We start from the raw sequence: 25510 nt of genomic DNA on the forward strand, positions 1-25510 counted from the left end.
TGCTTTTGGGACTTCTGCCATTGACTCAAATATCACAGAGAACTTTACAGTCTGCTTGAATTTAATGTGATATATTTAAAAATATATGCTCGTATCGCTTATATTTTCTAGGATGACAGCCCACGTGACAGTCTAACTGCTCCTGAACCAGCCCCTGTAACACTGAATATTGACCTGCTTATGGTGGAGAGGAAAGATGACGGTTCATTTTGCATCAGAGGTCTGCCTGCAAATTATTATTTTTAGTATTTTTACCCACCTTGGAAATATTTGTATTGAAAGTGGGATAAAACTCATAAGAAACTAGAAATAAATACTATAGTCTAATATCGTCATGGGGAAAAATCATGTGGTGTGTCATCTAGTCCAAGCCTCTGCCATTTGTGAGGTTGTTGGCACCTGTCTATCTTGAGTCTTGAGAGACAATGGAGTGCACCTCCAGGGGTGAAGTCAAACCATTGCGTAAGCAACACTGAAGTGACCTCCCTGGGGCACAAGACTCAGCAGTGTGTCTGGAGGTCCTGGGCTGCCCAGACAAGAAGACCCCCTTCTCAGCCTCGCTGATGGTGGTCCAAAGGAAAGCAGAGCAATATGTTGGCACCAGCTTGGTTGCTGGAGTTGCTGGAAGGAGGCGTACAAGGTGCCATCCAATCAACTTGGGGACTTCACTCTGAATTCGTGTGGGGTTTACTACTTAGCCTTTTATTCTCCTGAAGGTGTCCCGTAAGGCAGTGAATGTTTAGATCAGAGTTTTCTTTCTCCTGGATGTGCCACCTTCCCAGGTTGACGAGCCCCATCTGCCCCTCCCATTTGGGCTATATAAGGGAGGTGGCAATGCAGGTAGTTCAATAAAACTTTTAAACTATGGAGAATGCTAAAATACTAAACTGTAAGATCAACTGTTTAATGTTGAAGATCATCTGATTTTCCCAATTCATGGAATAAGGCAAGGATGATTTTTATTCATAACAAAAATGAACATCATTTTTATCATATAGATTGATATCATTGATGAATCAACACTAAGTTTTTACACTAATAGATTGAACCATATAGGTCAAGATCAGTCAAGCTTTATTAGTGGGTGAACAATCTTAAAGAGCACAAGGAGGGTATTGAATTTCTTAAATTATTATCCTGCTGTTGCTGCTTGGCTAATCACCATAAATATCAAATGCAGAATTTACTAGCTTTTGTAATTTTGGACACTGAAATACTGTAGCATTAAATCAGATAGAAAGAAACTTTTAAATTAAGTTACAGGTGGGTAGCCGTGTTGGTCTGCCATAGTCAAAACAAAATCGAAAATTCTTTCTAGTAGCACCTTAGAGACCAACTGAGTTTGTTCCTGGTATGAGCTTTCGTGTGCATGCACACTTCTTCAGATACCTCAGTTGGTCTCTAAGGTGCTACTAGAAAGAATTTTCGATTTTGTTTTGACTTTTAAATTAAGACTTTGGAAAATGCAACATAGGTGTAGTTTTCACTACAGGTGATATTAGCAGCCTCGTTTAAATTTATAAAGGATTTAAGTTGAAGATGCAAAAAACTAGCTTGAAACCAACATATGAAAGGATAACTAGTTACGCTTCCAAATATATCTCCAATGTCCGTTTGTAACAAGAGGGCCACAGATAATTTGGAAACTTATTCCTAGCTCCTATCTAGCTCAAAACTCTAAGAAGTTGCTGATACTTAAGTGTCAAAGGATTAATTTAAATTCTGATATTTGATTTGGGAGTATGACATGTGAAGACATAAATCTGTATTTAGCAAAATAACAGGAAGTAAATGGTAAATCGAAGATGTGAACACTGACTCAAGAATATTATGTGTTGGATGCAGTGAGATACTAAGGCAAAGGTTGTCTTGAATAGTAAGAGTTATAATTTACTTCATAAACAATAGAATTCCCTCCAATCCAGATATTTTGGAAAGTAAAAAATGAATGCCCCAAAAGACTGATGGTGGTTAGCTACATCTATTCACACAACTGTAATAACATAACAACCATTAGACTAGTCTAGCTTATCCTTTTAAGGGTATCTTGTGGCTACGCACCTGCCATTAGAACCATAAAGTCTAGTCTTATAATGGCATCTCAGTTTAAGATGTCTGCTGATATATATTTATGTGAAGGTGTGATTGTACAAGGATGCACTTTTGGAAGTATTATTTATTTATGAAAGCTCATGCTATACAGCTTAGTTTCATAGTACTTGATATTTTTTAGCTGTAGATCATTAACTATTTAATATTTTTTTATATTGACACTGTACAATTCAAACAAAATAGGAAATTCTTTCCAGTAGCACCTTAGAGACCAACTGAGTTTGTTCTTGGTATGAGCTTTCGTGTGCATGCACACGAAAGCTCATACCAAGAACAAACTCAGTTGGTCTCTAAGGTGCTACTGGAAAGAATTTCCTATTTTGTTTCGACTATGGCAGACCAACACGGCTACCCACCTGTAACTGTACAATTCAAGTTACTGAGATAAATTGCTGTTGAGGTGCAATCATTAGATGCTATCAAGTGATGTCAATGTTTCTACTCAGTATGACTGATACTGCCTTTTTCCTGATTCAAGGCAGCTTACAAATAAGAATAAGAACTGCTAAAAACACCTAGAAAACAATGATTAAATAACAATTAAACATTGATTGAATTAAAATTATATACATATGTAAAATCTATTGTAACCATACCAATAATTACAATAAAAACCAGCATGGCACCAGCCTTTTAATTAATAGCAGCCAGGTCCCAAACGCCTGTTGGGTTAAAAAAAACCTCTTCACTAGCCAGCGGAAGAACAAGGAAGGAGCCAGTCTAACTTTTCCAGGGAGGGAGTTTCAAATTCTGGGGGCAGCCATGGAGAAGGCTCTCTCCTGTGTCCCTACTGTGTCCCTCGGAAGGGGAAGGACCTCAAAACCTGGGCTGGAATGCAACAAGGGAATGTAAGTCTTTCAGATAGCTTGGATTTAAGCTGTGTAGGGCTTTATAGATCATAACCAGAACTTTGATTTGTGCCCATAAATAGACTGGTAGTAGTGGAGCTGTTACTGTTGGGTATCACCCATTTTAATTATTATTTATTTTTAACAGATAACCGAACACCTAGCAGTGATGTTCCGAAGACTAAGACAAGTAATGATACAAGAGAACAAACTGCTGAAGTTGATGCGCACAAAAAACAGAGTTGTCTGTCTCAAGCTACACAAACATCTCCAGAAATTAGCAGGTCTCTTAAACCTTTTAGGAATTTATCTGATTCAATCAATGAGCAGGTAAGCATAAATCTACAAAACATTTCATTGCGCAGGTCTCTTGACAAAAATTGTATGTTTTAACATGATTTTTTCCTTCTGCTCTAGGCCATTCATTTTCAAACTATTCCCCCATCAAAATGAACTTTACAAAGCATTTTGAAAGAGGGACATGTAGTAATTTTAGATAACTAATACCTTTGGTTCAAACTCATGAAAATTTGTTCGTTTTTTGTTAAGAAAGCATTATTAGGAAAAAAAGTTTGTTAGGAGTCTATGTAACACTATTAAATTCTTAATTTCTACTTTATTATTCCAGCTGATTGAAGAAAATGAATGTCTTAAACAAGAACTAGCCAAAGCTAAGACAGCTCTTGCTGAAGCTCATTTGGAAAAAGACACTCTGCTTCATCAAATGAAAATGATGAATACTGAAAATAAATGATAGAAGACTCTATAATGTTGCACTGGAACAAAAAGGGATACATTTTAGACTGTTTTTGGAACCTGAGCCCTGAACAAAATTTCTGCAGAATAATCAGTTCCATCAACATCTTCAAAGAATTAGGATGTGCTTCTCTTTAGCCTGAATTTAAGATGCAGTGATGCAGGGAAAATCAATTTCTATTATATGTTACTAATTTGTTTAATAGGTGGTGGCATGAATAAAATGTACCATGTGTCATTGTTAGGCTATCTTCATTTGTGAAGATAAAGTTCTGTTACTGGTAGAAGACAAGTACTATTCAAGGGAGATTAAATTTGCACTATTAATTGTAGGTTGGCACAATATGGTCCAACATAGCTAACTAATACTGATGTAATCATCCAGAGACTGGGCCTAACACCAACAGAACTTGCCTGGGAACACCCCCTTTATGCCTACATTCTCAGCTGTGTTAATGCATTGAAACACTCTTGGAAAGGTGTGACCCCAGAAAATGAGGAAACACTCCAACTGTGCTGGAACCATGTTAATGTTTGGTTTCTTTTTATCCAGTATTTGTGACCATTTGTACAGTGAAGAATATTGGAGTGGTGCTTGGTCAGCTGATCTGTCACTAATTAATGATTAGACCAGGTCTCTTCAGAGATGATCACTGGTCATTTGTAGGAACATTCCTTACTTAAGCCTTTTAACAGATTGGGTTTTTTTTTGTAAAAATGTAATCTAACTGTATATTAATGCACTTGGGAGGGGGGAAATTGAATAACTGCCCTCTTGGACTTGTGAAATTCCATTAAAAATGTAAAACTGCATTATAAACTATGGGCTACTTGTAAAAATTTAAATTCTAGTTTTCAGCTGAAAACTGCTGCAAATATATAAATAAAAAGCACAGATTTGTGCAGGAGGTTCTAAGTTTTTAAAATAATGAAGACTATGCCCAATAGGAAAATTCACTTTGGATAGACCTTTCTGAATCATTTTTTTTGAAAACATTGTCTGGTATTTGTTTTGTCTGAATTATACAGTGTTTCACGGAATTGGGAAATACCTTGTTTTTAAAAGTGCAAACCAGAGTCCTAATATCTACAGTTCTGTGGTTGGAGTTTTAACTGTGTGGGAAAGTGAAGAACTGGCTTAGGTGGAAGTGTCTTTAATTAATTGTTTCTCCTGACAGCAAAAATGGGAGAGTGTTTATATACTTTCCATTTTGCTGGTCCAGCTTCAAGCTTCCTTTCAAAAGGTCAGCTGCAATGATGATCTTGTGGTTGAAATGAGATAACACTTTTCCAAAAAAGATCTTGTCATTTTTAATAATTTCTTATCTTTAACTTGAAGTGTCATATGTAGTATACTCTGGGATTGCATTTTGTACTCAGCGCACCACATCATCTCATTCATCTGGTCAATTTTGAAGAACTCCAGCTCTCTTCTTGTGTCATTCCCAGTAGATGATTCTGCATTAAGTAGCAAAAGTCTTTAAACAGATGGTCTTACAGTTTTTATTATTACATTTCATCCAGTTCCTGTAACTACAGACAGTGAGATCATTTGGTCTATCCATGTTATCTTTCAATATTTGATTTGTACGAAAAAAACATTTTATCTTGACATCATCTAAGTTCCAGTTAAACAAATTGATTTAGTTGAGGAGTTTCACTGCCTCCTAAATATGAAGTCTTGCTTTCCAGAAATACTTTGATGCCCTTCGAATTGGTTTTAGCCACATGCTTTACTAAACATTTTTTTATAAAAAAGATTCCCAACGAACATTCATTGTTGCTTCAATTACAGCAAGCTGAAGGACTTTGAGGGAGCACCAGCTCCATCTAGTGGGAACTTTGTGAACCTTCCTTTAGGGTTTGGAAATGCATTTTTAGTTTAGTTTCAAGTTATAGTTAGTCTTTTAAGAATGTAAAACCTACATTGACCAGAATGTCAGCCTTGTTACAAATTCTTTTTTATGTGAATAAGTGATCTGATGTTAACATAAATAGCACAGGAAACTCCAAACCTAAACATAGTAACACTTTTTGAAAACCAGCTCCTCCTATTTAGCCAACCCAATCCTCAAAACACCTTCCCCCTTCCTTCTAAATCAACTTACCAAGCATGACAGAAGGAACAGCAGCATTGCAGCCAGGATTACAGAGGGAAGGACAAAAATCAGAATTCAGCCCTGCCCCCTCGTTTCAGCAATAGCAGTAACCCATGAAAACAGAACTACCGAAGGTCATCTCGATCATGCTTGCAATGTGCCCGAGAGGAAGGAAAGGTTCAGTTTCCCACCACAACACGGCTGGAATAGAAAGCAGCTGAGCTTTGGAAGATCAAGGGAAATGGAGGGTGCAAGAATTGTGAGTCTTGTGAAGCATATGGTTTACTAGAGGTGAGCTTTATTAGTTCCCCAAAGGTTGTATCACAGCCCAGCATGGTTCACTGGCAGCTTAACCTTTGTGCCTAGTATTTTGCAATAGTCTTAATCTCTCATAGAATGATGGAAAGGTTATGGTCATGTAAAGTACCCATTATAGTACGTGCAAAAAACCCCAAACTGATTTTATCTGAGCCACCTCTTTGGAAACACAAAACAAGCAAACAGAAAAATGTTGCTATCTTTGTGGACAGACAAGCTGTACTGGTGTACAACAAGAAGATAAAAGCAGAGGAAGAGTCAGGGCATTGGTAGGTACTAATAAGAGATTCAGCATCAAGAGGAATAGCCAGAAAGCAGACTGCAAGGGAAGAATAGATAGCAAGGTCCAAAGCATTGTCTGCTAGACCATGGACAGCTCCAGGATAGCAGATGACACACTATGCCAAGCTGCAGGGCTTTGTTGTAGCCTTTTAAATACAATCTTTACTTTTCTGAGCTCCAATCCCATGAAAGCATGAAAAAGATTAGAGGGATCAAAACCTTTCCTGAAAACTTCAGCTTCTACAGGTTTCTGTAGCTTCACAGCAAGGCATTACAGTGAAGCATGAGATCTTTGGGCAGCTAATGCAGTGCTTTCCTGATTGGTTCTGGCTGTTCTCTCAGGTGATCAGAACAACGTATTTCTGAGTTATAGCAAGTTCTACTACAGCAAGGTCTACTATGATGTGCGGCTCAGATGTGGGCTATTGTTCTTGGGTCATGTTAGCTCCCTAATACAAATTCTTCCGACTAGTATCCAAGCCAATAAAATTAAAACCCACATTTTTAAAGTTCATAGTATGACTAAGGCAAAAGGATAAGAGGGGTCAGGGAGATTGTTAATTTGCATTTAAAGAAACAAACATGATACATGAAGTAGTGTTCATAATGTCACTTAAGCACTTAAGTCACACTTGTCTTTTCAGCTTGTTCACTCACTGCTTCTCCTGGATGAAAAAACATTGGAGATAAAATAGAAACAAAACCTTACCTGAGAAGAGTTAATAGCAAAGTCAGTGACAGATTTAATACAAGGTGCCACTGCTGTTGTTCTGTGAACTTGGAAACCAAAGAGCTAACTGTATTTGGAATGACCCCAAGGAATTCCTGATTCCAAATGATTGACAGAAATAGTGAATCTGTTGCCCAAATTATGTACAAGTTGTATTCTGGTTATCCTTTGGTTGAAGGAAATCAATCATACAGTCATCTAGGAAACTGTTCCCTAATAGTCTCTGAGGTGGGGAACAGGAACTGGTATAATGAACCTAAAGACTCAGCTATATAGCTGCAAATACGACGTTTTAAGTGCATTATAGACACTAGACTAGATGGTGATAATACACTTATGTCAAATTCAATATATTTTTCAAAATGTTTTTTTTTAAGCATTTTCACAGTGTTTCTTATATGTGTCGAGGTTCCACCTAAGAGGGGCTATGGACAGAGGAAAACACACATCCTCAAGCAGGTTCTGAAACCTTGCAATTTGATAAAACTTTCTTAGTCAGAAACTGCATGTAACCCATTTTTAGCATACCCTCACTGGGGGGGGGGGATAAGGGATTTAAAGTTAGAGGTCTAATGGTAGAATACACATAAGTCATTCAAAGTTACCTCAGTGAGTTGTAAAGCTTTTACACAAAAATCTTTATAGGAAAATATACTGGTTTATACCCAACTATACAGAAATTGTTCAAGGCACTATATTAAGACTGATTGATTCAATCTAAGTTAGATCAAAATTCTGTTGAACCCTTATCAGTAATGTCTGGTAAGTTAATCACCACAAATATAGAGAACTAAGTTGAATGTTTCCAAATACTTTTCACTGAAAACTCTAAAAGTAGCAGTAACGTATGGAATGAAGAGAGCTGCTTCAATTCTTCTAGTTTTCAAACACATTTAAGCCTATTTGACATCAGAGGTTTTGCCAGTCATTATAGTGTTGAGATTTCTTGAGATGAAGCGTGAGAAAAGCTTTTTGCTGATGAAAAGGGAGGAACTTAAAGGGGCTCTTCATAAATTGCATATTACTGTCGTGGGATCATACATCAGTGGCTGAGTCACTACATTTTAAGTGCCAATCAGGAAGCAACATGGAAGGATTAAGGTACTTATATAACTCTCATGATTTTCTATGCCAGGAACTGCCAGCTGCTGCATGTTCAGCTGTTCTGAGAGGAAAGGAGGAGGTGCAATGAACCATGTTGTTTACAGTGGAAGAGTTTAAAATGGTCATAGGCAAGAGTTGCCTTGACTTGTGTGACTTCTAATATGTCATTCTGCTGAGAAACAGAAAAAGAGCTATCATATTTTAAACTTATTAATCTTTTTCTGGAATTGGTAGGTTAGGGAAGTCATGGGGGTATAGATTTTGTTCTACGTGTATCCTTCATTTTATAATAATAATAATAATAATAATAATTTATACCCCACCCATCTGGCTGGGTCTCCCCGGCCACTCTGGGCGGCCTCCAACAAATATTAAAATACAATACAAAGTCATTTTACAAAAAGCAAGTGAACAGAACTTGAGAATAATCTCAAAACACATTACATATTTTATGAATTGCCCCCTGAAACCTTAATATGCTCATTCTGCAATACTGTTTGGTAAACATGTAATTTAATTGGAGCTGATCCAGCATATTATGTAGACAATATTTCCAAGACAGCCATGCTGTGCAAGGATAATTTCAAGGTTTTGACATGAGAGTGGCAGCTCCTGAAAACCCAGATTTGAGGAGGCACATACTAATACCTGTACTGGCATTGTGGGATGTGTGTGTGTGTAAGTAACCTGAGCAGATTCTAATGAAAACATGATGTGCCATTTCTGAGCAAAATAGATCAGAACAGAAGAGACCACTCATACATCCAGGTCCTAAGCATTTTTTTAGACTCAGTACAAGCTTGCAGCACAGTCCCCATACCCCACACATAGTACTATCCCATCTCATGCAAGCAATAGCATGAGTCATGAAAGAATATGTTCTGATTTCATTCTAAATTTACTTTTTCTACATTTTTAAAATTACAAGGGACTCATCAGAGCTCAAGCATGGTATCTGCCCCATCTCTGGGTCCTGGTAACATGCATCCTCAGCCCATCCACTTAGGTTGAGCATTGGAAACATCTAGCTACAAAAACATAGTAGAACATTGGAAGTCTATTCACTCACAGCTCAGTTTATACCCTCTCCAGTATGTCATCTACTTGTGTAGAATGAGGGTTCATTACCATTTACCTGCTTTCTGAACATCTGGCATAGCAGAAGGGACTTCAAATACTAGATAACCATCATATGCACTCTCAGAAAGAAAAGGAGCTGCTGCTAGCCTATATCAACTTAAGCTTAGCAGCTACAGCTATCTTTTTGAAATAAGCCATTTGTCATTTGCTTCAGCAGCAACACCTTGTTTTACTATGGTACAATCAGTTATTGCTTTGGAAAACATTTTTAAGAAAAAGAGAAAAAGACATCTGCTAAACAGAACAGGTTGATTTGGGATAGCAATACTTTTTATTTAAGAAACTCTATGGTATGCCATTCCTTGATGTTCCTCATCCCTACTTTCTGTTCAGGTGCTGTTAGATGGTAATCCTGATTCCTCTTTAAAATTTAAAACCATCAGAGAGCAACCCTCACCAATGCTGAACTATACTTGAAAAAATGCAACAAATAGGGAAGAGGACAATATTAAAGGCTGAGCTGAAAGTTCTGTACAGAAGGCTTTACCTTGAGGTTTGTCAGGGCAGGGACAAAAGGCATATAAAAATCAAAGCTATTTGGGGAGAAATGAATATTTTCAAATGGTTTTGTTGGGGGATTACCATTGGTGGAATCTGAGAGACTTTTTTTAAAATCCTGCTAGAAACAGGAAGCTATAGTGAATCAGACTACAGATCTCCCTTACTCAGTATTGTCTACTAGGGCTGTGCAACTGCTTCATCAGAATCCTGAGGTGACTGTGTTCAAACCCAAGTGGGGCCTGCTTAAAGTGATGCAAAGTAAATAGCCCCCACCAAAGCTCTTTGGAGATTGTTTTTTATTTATTTTTAAAAAGACAGCCCATCTCTAAAATGATAGAAAAAAATATGAAGAACATAATATAAGTGCCAGGATGGAGGAGAGGAAGGAAGGAAAGGAACTGGAACTTGAACATTGGGAGTTGGAATCTCACCCAATACACTCCAATCACAGTGCTTGGAGGGATGGATGTTGATATAGCGTACTGGTAAGGTAATGGCTCGTCCCTCCAAAAGGGTATGGAAGAATATGATGCTAATAACCAATACCAAGATGATGGTCTACCAGGCTTGCATGATGGACATGCTGCTTTAAGGTAGTGATATGTAGGCAACTTTAAAAACCTAGGATTGTTTTAGACGTTATTAACTAGGAAGGCTAAACCTTTACAGATTAAAACAAAAGAAAGATTAGGGGAAATTAAGAAGAATGTTATAATAAATTTGATTTTAAAAGTTGTGTTAAATATTTAAAGATGTACTAAAATCTGACCCCATTGCAATAGCCTCAGATATACATAATGCAAGTTCCACTCTCCAGCATAATGACTCTACAGAGTGTGAAGCAAGAGATAGAATTCAATTCGGAGAATTAATTAAAAATATTAAGTTTCTTCCCTATGAGGAGCCAATAAAAATGAAACGGAAGTACATAAGCCACCATAATTATCTATATTTTTGCTGGTTGAGAAGAAACCACCTGCAGCAGGATAGCTTTTTTATTATTAAAATAATTTCTCCTCTAATACTCACCAGGTTAGTGGACTTGGCTGTAGTAGTGGAAATGCCCTGCGAACTTGCGCCTCTTAAAAAAAAATAGGTCTGGGGAGGGGAACCAGGCAACCCGTATTTTAAGACAGGGAAACCCTGGATTCCATAACATTCCTACCGTGTATTTAAAGGTGCCATTTTCATAACAGCCCTACCCAGTGGGTTTAGAGGCAAATCTGCCTTGATTAGCCGCTGGGGTGAGGTGTGCGGTGTGAGGACACCCTTTAAAAAAATGTGGATGCACCGACAGCAAACGGGAATGCCGTGATTGCTGCTGCTGGAATGCTCCCTATGGGTCGCCTCCGCTCTGGAGAACCCCAAGTGCCCCCATATATCTCCGCTCCCCTCCCCACTCCCCTTCTCCCAATGGGCAATCCTGGCCTGCCTCGTCACTCCCGTCGCAATGGGCTCAGCTTCCTCCTGCGAAATGTTGTTTTCCTACTTCTATTTCCCCACCCTGACGGGACTACACCGCGGTCTCACCCCACCTCACCCTCCCAGCTCCTCCCTTTCCACTCCCTCCCTAACGCTATTCCTGCGTGAGGATGGGTGAGCGCGCGCCACAGCCACGGCGCGCGCGCGCAGCTCCTCGTCCCCCCTTTTTAGGGCAGCCGTTATCTCTCGAGCCGCGCGCGCGACACCGCAGTGGAGCGCGAGACGAGCTCCTGTTACAGTTGCCGCCGCCGCCGCCGCCGCTGCTGCTGCTGCTGCTGCTGCCGCTATTTGGGCGGGCTGGACAGCTGAGGGAGGGCAGCAGAATCCCTCAACGCAGCGGGAGCCGGAGCAAGGGCACGCGACCGGGAGCCAGATAGGGGAGGGAGGGAGGGAGTGGGGGGGGCACATAGTCTGCCAGCCATTCAGAAGCGGAGAACTCTTGTCTCCTCAGCAACGGGCCTGGGTGGCCAAGACTGCGTCTCCCCTTATTTCGCGCCCTGCTGGTCGTTAATATCGCCCTCACTCTTCACCCGCTTCAGCCTGGCACGAGAGCTGAGCACTCTCTCTCCCCGCTTCACCAAACTAGAATTTGGGCATAGGGTGGAGGGGGAGAGTCTTTCTTCCTCTGCGCCCCCCCTCCCTTTATTTTTCTTCCACACTCCACCCAGAAATGATCTGCTGAAAATAGGAGGAGGTAATTTCCCCTCCCAGCCACTGCTCCTGCTGCTCCTTTTTTCTGCTGTGTTCTGTGAAGGCTTCAGGAATATCCCTAAATCGCTCAGTCTGACAGGCGAGCAGGGAAATTATTTTTTGTGGAGAGGGTCCATTTTTGGGTGGGGAGGCGGGGATAACTTACACGGCGTTTTGGGGGTGGTCTCGTGTGAAGGTTCTCTGATGATTCCCGACCATGGGGAAGGACCAGGAACTGCTGGAAGCTGCTCGCACTGGGAATGTGGCTTTGGTGGAAAAACTCTTGGCTGGCAGGAAAGGAGGGCTCCTGGGCAGTGGATCTGGACCTATTCCTTTATCCAACTTGCTGAGGTAGGGATATGGTTTCCCAGCAGGTGCTGGGGATAGTAACCTCCTCCTCCCCCTCTTCTTCCTCCTCCTCCCCTTCATCCTCATCACAACCACTGTCACCCTCATTCTTGAAGTATTATAGTAGCTATAAATTCTGTCATTCTTCTGAGTATGTACACCTGAGGGAGAGGTGTGTGTTCTATATGAGTTTAAAAGCAACTGGCCATGATGTTATTGACATAGTAACATTTGCATTTATCTCCTTCAGTGAATTGGTAGGAATTTGCATTGGCTTCATTACTTGTACTGGGGCAGAACTTTGGAATATATTGGACAACTTGATGTGTACATGCACATTATTTCTCTCAGGTTTTCTTTTTTCATCTGGATAATAAAAAATTAGTTCATTTGATAATTAAAGGCATACTTGCATATTTGTAACTACAGTATATAGCAAATAACCTTCCTCCATTGCCTTATGCTTACTGCCATCATTTGCAACAGAAATTAGCCATGTGTCTCATTAATAGGACTATACTGTTAAGAAATTTGAACTTCCTGGTGAGAGGTCAGCTACAAGCAATAGGTGCAAAATGTATGCAGTCAGTGATTAACATTTTCAGAACTATATGAGAGTAGGTTATTAGGCATTTTCAGGTGGAAGGGGCCAACTTCTAATCCTGAAAGAGTTCATACAATGTGAGGGATAGCATTTAATGTAAAGCATGAATGGTACAGTATCAAGTATCATTCTGCAGGTGAGAAGAACATTATTATTTTACAGGTATTTGACTTTAGTTAAGTAAAAGAAGGTCTGCAGCACACAGTTCTCTGTTACGGCAGACACAAGTGCAATAAGGGAAAATGAATTGGCATGCTATTGACCTAAAACTTGAACTAATCATTAAATGTGTTCCACTGCAAGAACAGAAGCAGGCCTGAAGTAATGAAAATTGTTTCAGTGACAAGCAAAAAAAGGTCATGTAGTTTCCAGGATTCTCCATAGTAACAGGTTTAATATTTTGTCAGGCTGCCACATTATCTTTTTGCAAATGTAGTTGTTTTAAAGGTTATTAATTTTCATCCACTTTTTATATTTTGCAATGGTTCAATAAGAACAACATTTTTGTTAGTGTATTGGTTGGCATAGTGAATATATAGGATTGGTTTTTAGTAGTATAATTATTATATAATTAATTATATAATTTGGGTCAAAAAGGAAATGTCAGTTAATTTGATGAATTTTAATGTAAGCATCATTAATTAAACTTGATTTAAAAAAAAACCAACAACCCTACACATACCAGAAATTCACTTTGATGCAATTAACATCCATCTCTACTGTAATCAGTCTGTACAGTTCTTAAATGTTTACTTTCTTTGGATTCCTTTTAATAGAGCAGTGTACACATGTCTTTAAGAGAATTTGATGCCTCATTTTTAAAAATAGGGAATAGATTGAAGAGATGCATTTGTACTGTAGCTCGAAGACTACAGTGGTGGGTATTATAGAAAACTGTTGATTACTAAAAGTAGAAAGTTACATTAAGTGCTATCTGGCACTATTTTTAATAGAAAGCATATTAGTTTTGTAACGCATTACAGTTGCATATTGCTGCACTTTCCCACTCACTTAGCCCTGCTTTTGGAACCTTTTAAAACAAGACAATCAATATATGACAAGTGTCACTCAGGTTACTCAACAAAGCTAAATGTAAGGACCTATTTTCAACAATTACAAAATGTACATATTTATCAGTAAGGCTGAAAAAATATTTCCTATTTTTAAAAGTCAGTCAACATCCAGGGTTGTATTCTACTAAGTTACAGAGCAGGCTCACTGAAATCACTTTGTCCATTGATTTCATTAGGTCTGCCCCGACTTAATTAGATGCAACACTAAACATTTGCATGGCAGTGTAAAAAACAGATAAATAAAGGCACCACCATCACATCAAGTACCTCTTGAGCTTCTTTTGATAACTTAGAGATTGTTGATAACGTAATAAATGATCAGATACATAAATATACATTGTATTGCCCTGATACTGCATTAAATTACTGTTGGATTTAATGGTTTCTTATGTTCCTAGACTTAACAGTATCACTGACATCATGGTCACTTATCTTGTCTGTTTTTCAAGATCAAATGCTGGTGGCAATTGTGAATTCACTCACAGATGTAGTTTTCTCTGTACAATTCCAGTATTAATTAAAACTTCATTTGTGAAAACTGATGGACTCTCAAACTGGAATGAGATGAACAAAGTTTGCATATACAGGTGGGAATATTGTGGTATCATGACCCATTAGGAGAAGGATAATTCATAGGAACCCTGAATTTGTGTGGTCCTATACATATAAAGCTTGGAAGTGAAACAGCCCATTCAGAAATAAGCCAGCAGCTTTTGCTTTCTAAGGTGGAATCTAGGTATGCAAAATTAGTTTAGTTTGTATCTTAATAATTGTCAAAAATACCTACAAGGTTGTTGGGGCAGAAGTGGATTTAGGGGAGAGTGATTGGTTCACCCGCACTGAGCCCTGAACTGAGAAGGCGCTGCAGCAATAACTTAGACCCTCCAAGTATCTCTATTTTCCAGGGATGTCCCTGATTTAGAGAAGCCATCCCAGTTTCTGATTTGATCCCAAAATGTCCCGCTTTTCCTTAGGATGTCCCTATTTTCATTGGTTAAATGTTAGAGGATATTGAGTTATTCTACTCGCGAGCTGTCTGAAAGCAATTCTGTATAGGGAAGTTTTTTTTAACGTTTTATTATGTTTTTATATATATTGGAAGCTGCCCAGCGTGGCTGAGGCAACCCAGTAAGATGTGTGGGGCATAAATAGTAACATTATTGTTATGGAATGGGACGTCCCTATTTTCATCGGGTGAAATGTTGGAGGGTATGGAATAGAAGGCAAGAGGCCAGGTTGAAATTACCAGGGCCTAGCAATCTAGAAGGGGTTCCAGGGCCTGACTATCTTGCATTTGTTTTATGCAATTACTAATAAAATATATATTTCATATTCAGTTCACACACAATTCTAAATAACCAGCTTACAAACATGTGCTGTGAACTGAGCATTTGTGACTCTATATGAACATGTGCTTCTGCGGTTTGACAGTATGACAGTGCAGTCTCATCTTATTACACGAAGTCACATTTGTATGTTTTTTTAAGTGAACACTGCAAATACAACAAAGTTGTTGTGTGATACACATTGTGTTGTGTTACACATACAAGTGTAACATTTAAAGTATAGTTGAGCAATTATTATATGAGTGCTTATATTATCGATATTAGTCAATAGGATCTTAACATTCTCAACAGGTACAAATATTATATTTATTATTAAAATAAAAATGAGACCACACATTTATTTTAAATCCCATGTAAAGATTTTTAGCCGGCTTGCCCTTGCTGGGGGGCACAATTTTTTTTTTCCAGTGGGGCTCGAACCTGCTTTCAGTGGCCCTGGGGAGAGAAAGTTATATAAAAAAGAAAGAGGGAGAGAGAGAGTGGCAGAAAGAGGAGGTCTCACCTTGTGATACTTTTAATCCCTATCATTGCAGTACTAAATTTTCAAATATGAAAAAGGGATATAGCTATAGCTAGGTTAGCTGTACACCTTTAAACTCTACAAGTCTGGATTAATGGAAAATCTGGGTTGTTGTTGCCCACACCTCCCAACTGGAGAAATCTTGATGTTTGCTCTACACTGGTTTGAGAATTCAAGAATACAGCAAACCACTGATGTTTTAATGCAGACTGTGGAAGTGGAGCAATGAACTGTCAATTCAGACATCAGCCCAGCCTGTGTATCTGATTCTTTATTGGTCATCAGGTTGCAATTACAGCATTAGTTAGAAAGTCATTTTATTAGCTAGGGAAGTATAGTGTTAAAGAGGGAAATAATACATAAAATCATTACATCTTTTTAAATGTAAGTGGGATTGCTTAGTGGTTTCCATATTCTGGTTCTACCACTATCAATGATGATTCAGAATCATAGGGGACTATTCCTCCTCAAGTCCTTGCTGGATTGTTTTCAAAACATCATCCTTGGGATCAGTTTAAATACTTCCAGCGAAATGGCTTTCCTTTTCTTTTGAGGGCATATTCAGAACAAGGCCATCTCCAGGTTTTGGAGGGTTTTTTTTGACAACATATTCTCAGTTGCTTGCTGAACTCCCCACAATTTGCTCATGACAGCAAATTTGTGTCCAGTGTGGAGGTGCCAGGTGCCTCAGATTGACTGCAGTAATAAACAGTGTGAAGATGCTACAACTCCAGTTTCTCACCTTCTCCTCATTTTGTGCTAGGTTGTAAAAGCTACACAATCTTAACAGAGAGGCTTGCCAATGATGTGTCTTTCAAACTACAGAGAGTTTTATTTTTATTTTTTTAAGAGCTCTGCAGAGATGGAGGAGAAGAAAATCAATTTCTTGTATTGCTGCTGAATTATGAAGTCCATTCCTTTCCTGGGAAGAATGAGCTCAAGATTCATGTCATTTATGAGCAACCCAATGCCCTGGGGATAGCTAGGACTGACTCTGATTCTTCAAGTGAGGAAATGACCTATGCTGATGAGGAATTTTGAAGGTAGCAAGAAACTGGCTAATTCAGTAAGAAGGAAGCATGTTTCTGATTCAAGAAGACTTCAGGGGAGACCAATGGAATCCCATTTACAGGAGGAAGCTAATCAATAGGAAAGGACAGAAGAGAAATTATTATCTTCCATCTGCAAATGAGATACCATTGCTCTCCACTGAAGTCCTCTTGAATCAAGAGACGTGCTTCCTTCTTACTGAATTGTTTGCTTGATTCATCCATTCATTTGCCACTGAAGTGACAAAGATCAAACCATCCCCATATATTCTCCCCCCATTGGGCAGAGGTTGTGGGTATGTCTAAAGTGCAATGAGCTCCTGGCTCTCTGGGAACAAGCTTGTTCCCTTGAAGAAAGGGTGGTAGACCTGGAAAAGGGAAGAGAGAGAAATAGTGGTGGATGCAGCTTTCAGGGACATTGTAGCTGTTTCCTACTGCCACAGTGACCGCTGATCTGCTATCAGGGAGAATGAGGGTCTCAAATAAGGAAAGTGTCACCTTGAGGAAGAGGGAAACATTTCCTTAGAAGGGAAATGGGGACATCTATCCTCTTCTGCTAAGGATTCTTCTCCAGTGGGTGGAAGGATTGTGGTAGTAGGCGATTTGATCCTTAGAATAATATATATAGTTGGGTGTGCAATGGACATACAGACCACAGGGTGAATTGACTGCCTGGTGCTAAGGTTGAGGATGTTACCCGCCACCTAGATAGCCTGTTAGATGAGGAGGAGACAGTGTTTGTGGTGCTTGTGGGCACCAACATCAGGAAATGCAGTCATGAGGTCCTGGAAGTCAAATGTAGGTTACTAGGTAGGATGCTGAAAGACAGGATCTCCAAAGTAGCTTTCTATGAAATGCTGCTGGTCCCATGGCATTGGGAAGAGGAATTGGTTAAGTTGCAGGAAGCAAGGAGTAGAAAGGGGGGTCCCCCAAGGATAGGCATTGGAACTTGTACTTTTTAACTTGTTCATAAACAATCTTCAATTAGGAGTGACTTGATGATGATACTAAATTGTTCAATTGGGGGGGGGAGAGATTGTGAAGAGCTCCAAAAGGACCTCTTCAATCTGGGTGAATGCGTTGTAAAATGGTAAATGCAATTCACTGTAAAAAATGTAAACTATGTGATGAATGGTTTCTTTGGGGGGTATTAATTTCACATAAATACAGGTCTGAACTTGTAGTGATGGATTAGGAATGAGGCCTTGGGTTTGTAGTAGGTAGATGAAAATGACTGTGTTGTGTGTGGTGGCTGTGAAGAAGGTAAATTATATGCTGGGGATCATTAAGAAAGGAACTGAAAATAAAACTGCCAATATGATTATGCTGTTATACAAATCTATGGTGCGACCACATTTGGAGTACTGCATACAGTTCTGGTCACCTCACTTCAAAAGGATATTATAGAATTGGAAAAGGTTCAGAAAAGGGCAACAAAATTAGAAAGCATATGGAGCAACACCCCTATGAAGAAAGGTTGCAGCATTTGGTACTTGTTAGTATAGAGAAAATGTGTGTAAGAGGTGACATGACAGAAGTGTCCCCTGAGCCCCAGGTGAGCAGATAGTCTGAATGCATGAGTCTAAATGCATGTGCAACACTGTGTATGTGTATTACACACAGAGACTGGCACACTGTCTCTTGGATATCTTATATATTTGATTAAAAGATATCTGTCCCAGTCAGTCTTTTGAGTTCTTTATTTTGGCAATATAAAAAGTTTGATTAATAAATTGCACATCATTTCAACATTTGTATTCTAAGCTGTGAAAGCTGCCTTCACACAGGTTGCTATTACAGTTATGGTCATTGCAGCCACAATCTATGAAGACACTTACATCTAGTAATTAAAGACATAATAGCAATTACCGGTACACTTTCGAATAGGCATGTCTTTGCATTACACCTTGGAGCGATGTATGCAGTAATTATAAGCAGTTTGTAATGCTGTTTATTCAGATGGATGCTGATTATTGCAGTTGTGTAAATAAGATAATTTAACAATGAGTTTTTCTGAAGATACTAGTAAAAGGTAAAGTAAAGGTAAAGGTACCCCTGACCGTTAGGTCCAGTCATGAATGACTCAGGGGTTGCAGCGTTCATCTCGCTCTATAGGCCGAGGGAGCTCGCGTTTGTCTGCAGACAGCTTCCGGGTCATGTGGCCAGCATAACTAAGCCACTTCTGGCGAACCAGAGCAGCGCACGGAAACGCCGTTTACCTTCCTGCTGGAGCGGTAACTATCTACTTGCACTTTGACGTGCTTTCGAACTGCTAGGTGGGCAGGAACTGGTCCTGAGCAACGGGAGCTCACCCTGTGGCCGGGATTCGAACTGCTGACCTTCAGATCGGCAAGCCCTAGGCTCTGTGGTTTAGACACTAGTAGTTTGTTTTAATATGCAATATGAACTTAATGTCAGATATACACTGGTAGCCAACAATTCTTCGCTGTTATGCCTATATATGTTGTTTTAAGAGCAGCTTAACTTTAGGCCAAAATGAATTTGAAGAAAATTTTGAACATAAGCTCATGGTAAAACAGATTCTGATTGTTTCCATGTGGTGATTACAGTAGTGTTTTATTTGAGGCTTATGCAAACACACATATACTTGAATCAAACCCCTTGGAACTGCCAGATTCACATGAGTCTACTCACACACAGTTTTGAGTATGTCTGAAGCTATCTAGCCCTTTCAATCACCTTGCCTAGGAAGGGCATTAGCATCTAGTTGGTGGTTATCTATAACCTCTGGGTCCAGGTCTCTTAACAAGAAGGCTCTTTCTGGCCTACTCTTGAAGGGTCAAGAGAGCCCAAGTAGTTGGCCAGACCTCTGCAAGTGTCCTTATATGTCTTCAAGCTGCAATAACTGGATCTCAAAAAAATCAACCTGACAGTGCTCTACACCAGTCATAGGCAAACTCGGCCCTCTAGATGTTTTGGGACTACAACTCCCATCATCTCTAGCTAACAGTACCAGTGGTTGGGGATGATGGGAGTTGTAGTCCCAAAACATCTGGAGGGCTGAGTTTGCCTATGCCTGCTCTACACACTTCTCCAAAATCTACATTATTGTGTTGTCAGTGTCAGCACAGATGTGATAGTTGTGTGGGACTGTCTCTCCTCATATGAATTGACCCAGACCCTGCAATTATCATCTGTGGCTGTTCTTCATGTGCCTCCTCTATAAGAGGTGCCCAGAGGGTGGCAACAGAAGAATGGTCCTTTTCTGTGGTAGCTCCCTGTTTGTAGAATGCTCACCCCATGGTGGCTCACCTGGCACCTTCATTACATATATTTAGGTGTCAGATGAAAACTTTTCTGTATAACAAGGCCTTAGCCTGATTAACCATTCTATGGCCTTTAAAATGTGTTTGTGGGAGGGGAGTTATTGTTTAGTTTTTGTGTTTTCATTTTGTATTTTTATGTTGTGAATCACCCTGTGACCTTTGGGTAAAGGGTGGTGTACAAATTTATTTATTTTTTTAAAAAAAAATGAAATAAAACATGAGCCAGTTCAATAGGGCCCCATCCCTTGGTTTAAAAATCTCTTTTAACTTTGGGGTTAAGGCAAGAGTGTTTTCTTATTCTATTTATCTTTATCTTGATTTAATGGTGTTATTTTTTATTTTTTATTTTACATTGTCTTTATATTAATTTATTGTAGGCCACTCAGAGAACTTTATGTTTTGGGGCAACATATAAATATAATCAGTAAATAAAACTAGTTGATGCTAAGGGCCATGGTCCTATCAAATTTGCACAAGTTCCCACACAAAATCTGGAAATTGCATAACTGGATTTTTATATTATTAACCACTCAGTACAGTACTGAGATCCAACCCATGTAATGGCCACAGAGAAAGTAACAGAGAGTGGGAGCAGCCTTCCTGCCATTAAATAAGGAGTTGGCTCTGTGTCACTTGCAGCAGGTAGTGTGGTGATGCAGGGCGTAAGCAGGAAGCAAGGGTTAACTCCGTGTCAGCTCTATAGGCCACAAAGGTGTCCTGCTGCTGAGACTGCTTGGCTGAATAGTATCTCTCTTGATTACTGCAAGTCTGCTCACCCCTTTTGGTGTGGCGGCGTTGCAGGACAGCCGAGGTTGCACAGGGGCCCTGACAATGGAGCCATGGCTTCAGTGCATTTCCTGGTAGGCAGCAGAGGCACAAGCCCCCATCACCTATCAGGAGCCAGATCCTAGCCTGCACCCTGCTTTGGAGAATGGGGATGCAGGCTGGGATCTGGACTGTGCCAGGGGGCAGATCTGACAGAACAGGTAGGCTTCTCTCAGTTCCACCCCTTGGCCATTTAAGCAGCCTGCACCTGGGGCACTACCTGTTTGTTCCTTTGTCTGGTCTCCTTGCCCACCCACCCTTGGTTTAGGCTGATAGTCAAGGACCTTGCTGTGGCTACAGTGGTCACTGTTCTTTACAGGGCAGGGTAGGATTTGTCCACTGGGAATATTGGATCTGACTCGGTGGTTTTGCTTACCTCATAGCAATCGTCACAACTGAGGTGAGGCATTGGGGCAATCCGTTGTTTTGGATGGAGGGGAGGTTGTAGTATCCACCTGCCCTTCCAGACGCTCGGGTATCCCGTTAAAGGGATCTGGGGGGGAGTGGTCATGTCCACATGCCCAGGCAGGGCCAGAACTGAAGGCACTCCCCCAGACGGTGGTCCCTGAGGAGGTCACCCTATTTAATGTAAGTCTTAGGAACCCCTGCCTGGATTGACCTACGTGTCATTTCCGGTGGGCGGGCTGGAAGTATTTTGATTGCCCCATGCCCAAGACAAACCTCTTTCATCTGTATTCAATAAAGTTGTGGCCTGTTTTCATCCAAACAAGCCTTACTGATCTCTTATTTATCTGGGTTGGGTATTGGGGAGCACAGCGCCTTGGCCTGCAAATGGGCCTATCAGGCAACTAATGGGTATTTGAGATCCAAGCAAAAAATATTAATATTCCTTGCCAACTGATAATCTTGCTCCCCTTGCAAATGACGCCCTTCATTAATGGGAAGAGTAGTTTTGAGGCAGAGAAAGTTGGAGAGCTAAGAGTTTTGATTTGTGAGTTTAAACTAGATTGGAAGTAATTTGGAGAACTGTAGGGGTCCACACATGTTTGTAGTTGGATGAATTGATTGTATGAACTACTCACGTTTGCTTTTTTAGTTTTCTGAGTGTGTGGTCTTCAATACATTAATTATTTCATTTTATTTGCATTCTTATAAGACTATATAAGATAACTGAATCTGGCAGGTTGATTTCTTTAGAATATAAATAATCCAATCCTTTAAAAATATACACACAAATATACAGATTCAGTGTAAGAGTTGCTATAGCAACTAGCTGGTATTTTGATTGGGACAAGCCGGAAAAAAAACCTGTCAGAACATCTGACCATGTAAAGTCATGAAAGGTAACCAGGGCTTGGAGTGGCTTGCAAATCACCCTTGATTTTGATTATGACAGCTTCACCTGGAAAAATACCTGGGAAGGAAAAGCCCAACTCTCACAGATGGAGAGAGTGTCCTCTGAGGAGAATGAACTACCTCTGTGAGGTGTTTATACAGGTTCAGCATAAGAATTTAAGAAGAGCCTGCTGGATCAGGCCAATGGTCCATCTAGTCCAGCATCATGTTCTAACATTGGCCTACCAGATGCCTGTGGGAAACCCTGTTTTAATATCTTCATTCAATCTAATAGAGCTAAATTGCTCCCTTAGATTGGGCAGGGAGATTTAAATAGGATGTACTTATGAAAAAGCTGGTGGACATTAGTTGCTTCTCCAAACTCAGAGAACACCAGCTGAAGATGGGAAACAAAGAGTGGTAATGGTCTGATATTAAGACATAGTAGAGTTATTTTTAGCCAAGATGTTTGGCTACTGAACTTTGCTCATTGGTACCTGACTCCATTACTATTAGCAAAGATTATGGGCTATGTTCCCCCAGATTGTTGGAGAAGATGCAAAACTCTTGCATCCATATGTGGTAGGTATACCCATTGGTGCAGTTTTTTTGGCACTGTGTTCACAAGGAAATAATATGCAATCATCAGACAGAAGGTGCAGCTATTAACTGCTCAGCCTACAGGATATAGAGTTAATAGGGTTTTGCTTTGTTTTTTTTATTAGTGATGGCCAGAGTTGCACCAAAAAAACTGGAAAAGTGCAGGAGGGTTATCAATCAAAAGGTATAGCTTTGTCTGAGGAGCTTACATGTACAGTTCATACTCTAGAGGAAATACTAATGTTGTTGTTGTTGTTCAGTCGTTCAGTCGTGTCCGACTCTTCGTGACCCCATGGACCAGAGCACGCCAGGCACGCCTATCCTTCACTGCCTCTCGCAGTTTGGCCAAACTCATGTTAGTAGCTTCGAGAACGCTGTCCAACCATCTCATCCTCTGTCGTCCCCTTCTCCTTGTGCCCTCCATCTTTCCCAACATCAGGGTCTTTTCTAGGGAGTCTTCTCTTCTCATGAGGTGGCCAAAGTACTGGAGCCTCAACTTCAGGATCTGTCCTTCTAGTGAGCACTCAGGGCTGATTTCTTTGAGAATGGATAGGTTTGATCTTCTTGCAGTCCATGGGACTCTCAAGAGTCTCCTCCAGCACCATAATTCAAAAGCATCAATTATTCGGCGATCAGCCTTCTTTATGGTCCAGCTCTCACTTCCGTATATTACTACTGGGAAAACCATAGCTTTAACTATACGGACCTTTGTCGGCAAGGTGATGTCTTTGCTTTTTAAGATGCTGTCTAGGTTTGTCATTGCTTTTCTCCCAAGAAGCAGGCGTCTTCTAATTTCGTGACTGCTGTCACCATCTGCAGTGATCATGGAACCCAAGAAAGTGAAATCTCTCACTGCCTCCATTTCTTCCCCTTCTATTTGCCAGGAGGTGATGGGACCAGTGGCCATGATCTTAGTTTTTTTGATGTTGAGCTTCAGGCCATATTTTGCGCTCTCCTCTTTCACCCTCATTAAAAGGTTCTTTAATTCCTCCTCACTTTCTGCCATCAAGGTAGTATCATCAGCATATCTGAGGTTGTTGATATTTTTTCCGGCAATCTTAATTCCGGTTTGGGATTCATCCAGTCCAGCCTTTCGCATGATGAATTCTGCATATAAGTTAAATAAGCAGGGAGACAATATACAGCCTTGTCGTACTAATGTAATGTTACTAAAAATGTAATTCTACATTTCTTATGTAGAATTATTTGTTTAAAATGTATACTACTTAATAAAATAAAAATTCCCAGTTGCTTTATATAAAAATAATAAAAGTACAAAAAGTCAATAAAATTTAATAACACTAAAGTAAAATCACAACTATGAGACAGTTTTATGAAATATATAAGTCATCCAGATAGTCAAATGCACAGAGGTTTTGGGGGAAATGTATTGCAGGAAAACCAAAGACTGCAATATTATGAAAGTGAATGGAACTACATATGTGTGTTGATTTATGTCATAACCTAAGTGGGATGTGATTTAAAGCACTTATTTTTGATAGTTGCTTAGTTTTTTTAAATGAAATTTTGGCTATTTCTTGATGGTATAATAGATTATTGCATAAGCACATTATTATTAGCTCCATGATTAGAGAGGAATTTTATTCTTGTCCACTTAAACTTATATATATTGTGGAATATTTTCCCAAATTAGCTTCCTGCACTGGTATATTTTCCATACTTTCGAGTATACTGCATATTAATACTGACAAATAGATTTTATTCTGTTGTTATAGATTTACGGCAGTGTTCAACTAACCCATCCACCAGTGCAATTATGCAATGGGAATAATCCCTTTTTCCTTACCATGTACCCCATTCCCTCACCAAATCTGTTCCTAGAACAGGATTGTGGACACATGGGGGAGGAGAGAGATGGAAAGTACCATCGCGCAAGCAGAAATCCTTGCAATGACTGAACATTCACTTAGTGATATGTTGGTTTCCACCCGTATTATTTAATCCTAATTTTAGCTTAGAAATGTTTGTATCTGATTGATACTTTGATTTTTGGGAATAGCATAATGATTGGACTCAGTTTGATAATTCTAAAATTGTTGCTCCATTTAAGGCAATTGATGTGTTTCTCAGTAATGTATTAGTAATGCATTCGTGCTTTGTCTAACTAACGTAAACAAGGTCACCTGTGGATGAGACTTCAGGTACTAACAGTTACAGCCTGGCTGAGCAGTTATTTCACAATTTGCTTGTTTTGAACCTGAAGTGTTCTGACTACAATGAAAGTAGTATTTCTTCAAAAGTCTCTTTGGGTGATGTAACTATACACAAAGCTCAATAAGCTGCCTTGTGCTTCCTTTCAGAAGGAGGCTAATGAGAGAGATCCATTGTTGCACACAGTTAACAAAGTTTTTATTCAGTGTAAGTTAAAAAACTTTATTTCTTTGACGAATGGCAGAGTTTTTAAACTAACAACCTATAAAGTAATAGTAAGGCCTGTAAATGTCACAAAAGATTTCCCATATTTTATTATAAATGTGGA

General features: G+C 39.6%; 2 protein-coding genes across 7 annotated transcripts in view; both read left to right on the forward strand.

The window, feature by feature from the left end:
• Positions 1-4624, forward strand: part of UHRF1BP1L (UHRF1 binding protein 1 like) — a 34208-nt gene extending 29584 nt beyond the window's left edge. The window contains exons 19-21 of the mRNA XM_033163455.1: positions 112-220; positions 3109-3290; positions 3589-4624. Coding sequence (XP_033019346.1) covers positions 112-220; positions 3109-3290; positions 3589-3714 — 417 coding nt within the window. The 3' untranslated portion in view covers positions 3715-4624. The remainder of the gene's footprint in view (positions 1-111; positions 221-3108; positions 3291-3588) is intronic.
• A 7353-nt stretch (positions 4625-11977) lies between these two features.
• ANKS1B (ankyrin repeat and sterile alpha motif domain containing 1B) overlaps positions 11978-25510 on the forward strand; it is a 336209-nt gene continuing 322676 nt past the window's right edge. For 3 of the 6 annotated variants that reach the window (XM_033163008.1, XM_033163011.1, XM_033163012.1), the window contains exon 1: positions 11978-12413. In XM_033163008.1, the coding sequence (XP_033018899.1) occupies positions 12280-12413 (134 nt within the window). In that variant the 5' untranslated portion in view covers positions 11978-12279. The remainder of the gene's footprint in view (positions 12414-25510) is intronic. The other 3 variants (XM_033163010.1, XM_033163018.1, XM_033163017.1) reach the window with 2 other exon arrangements.

Source organism: Lacerta agilis, chromosome 10 (genome assembly GCF_009819535.1).
Source record: "Lacerta agilis isolate rLacAgi1 chromosome 10, rLacAgi1.pri, whole genome shotgun sequence".
Classification (NCBI taxonomy): domain Eukaryota; kingdom Metazoa; phylum Chordata; class Lepidosauria; order Squamata; family Lacertidae; genus Lacerta; species Lacerta agilis.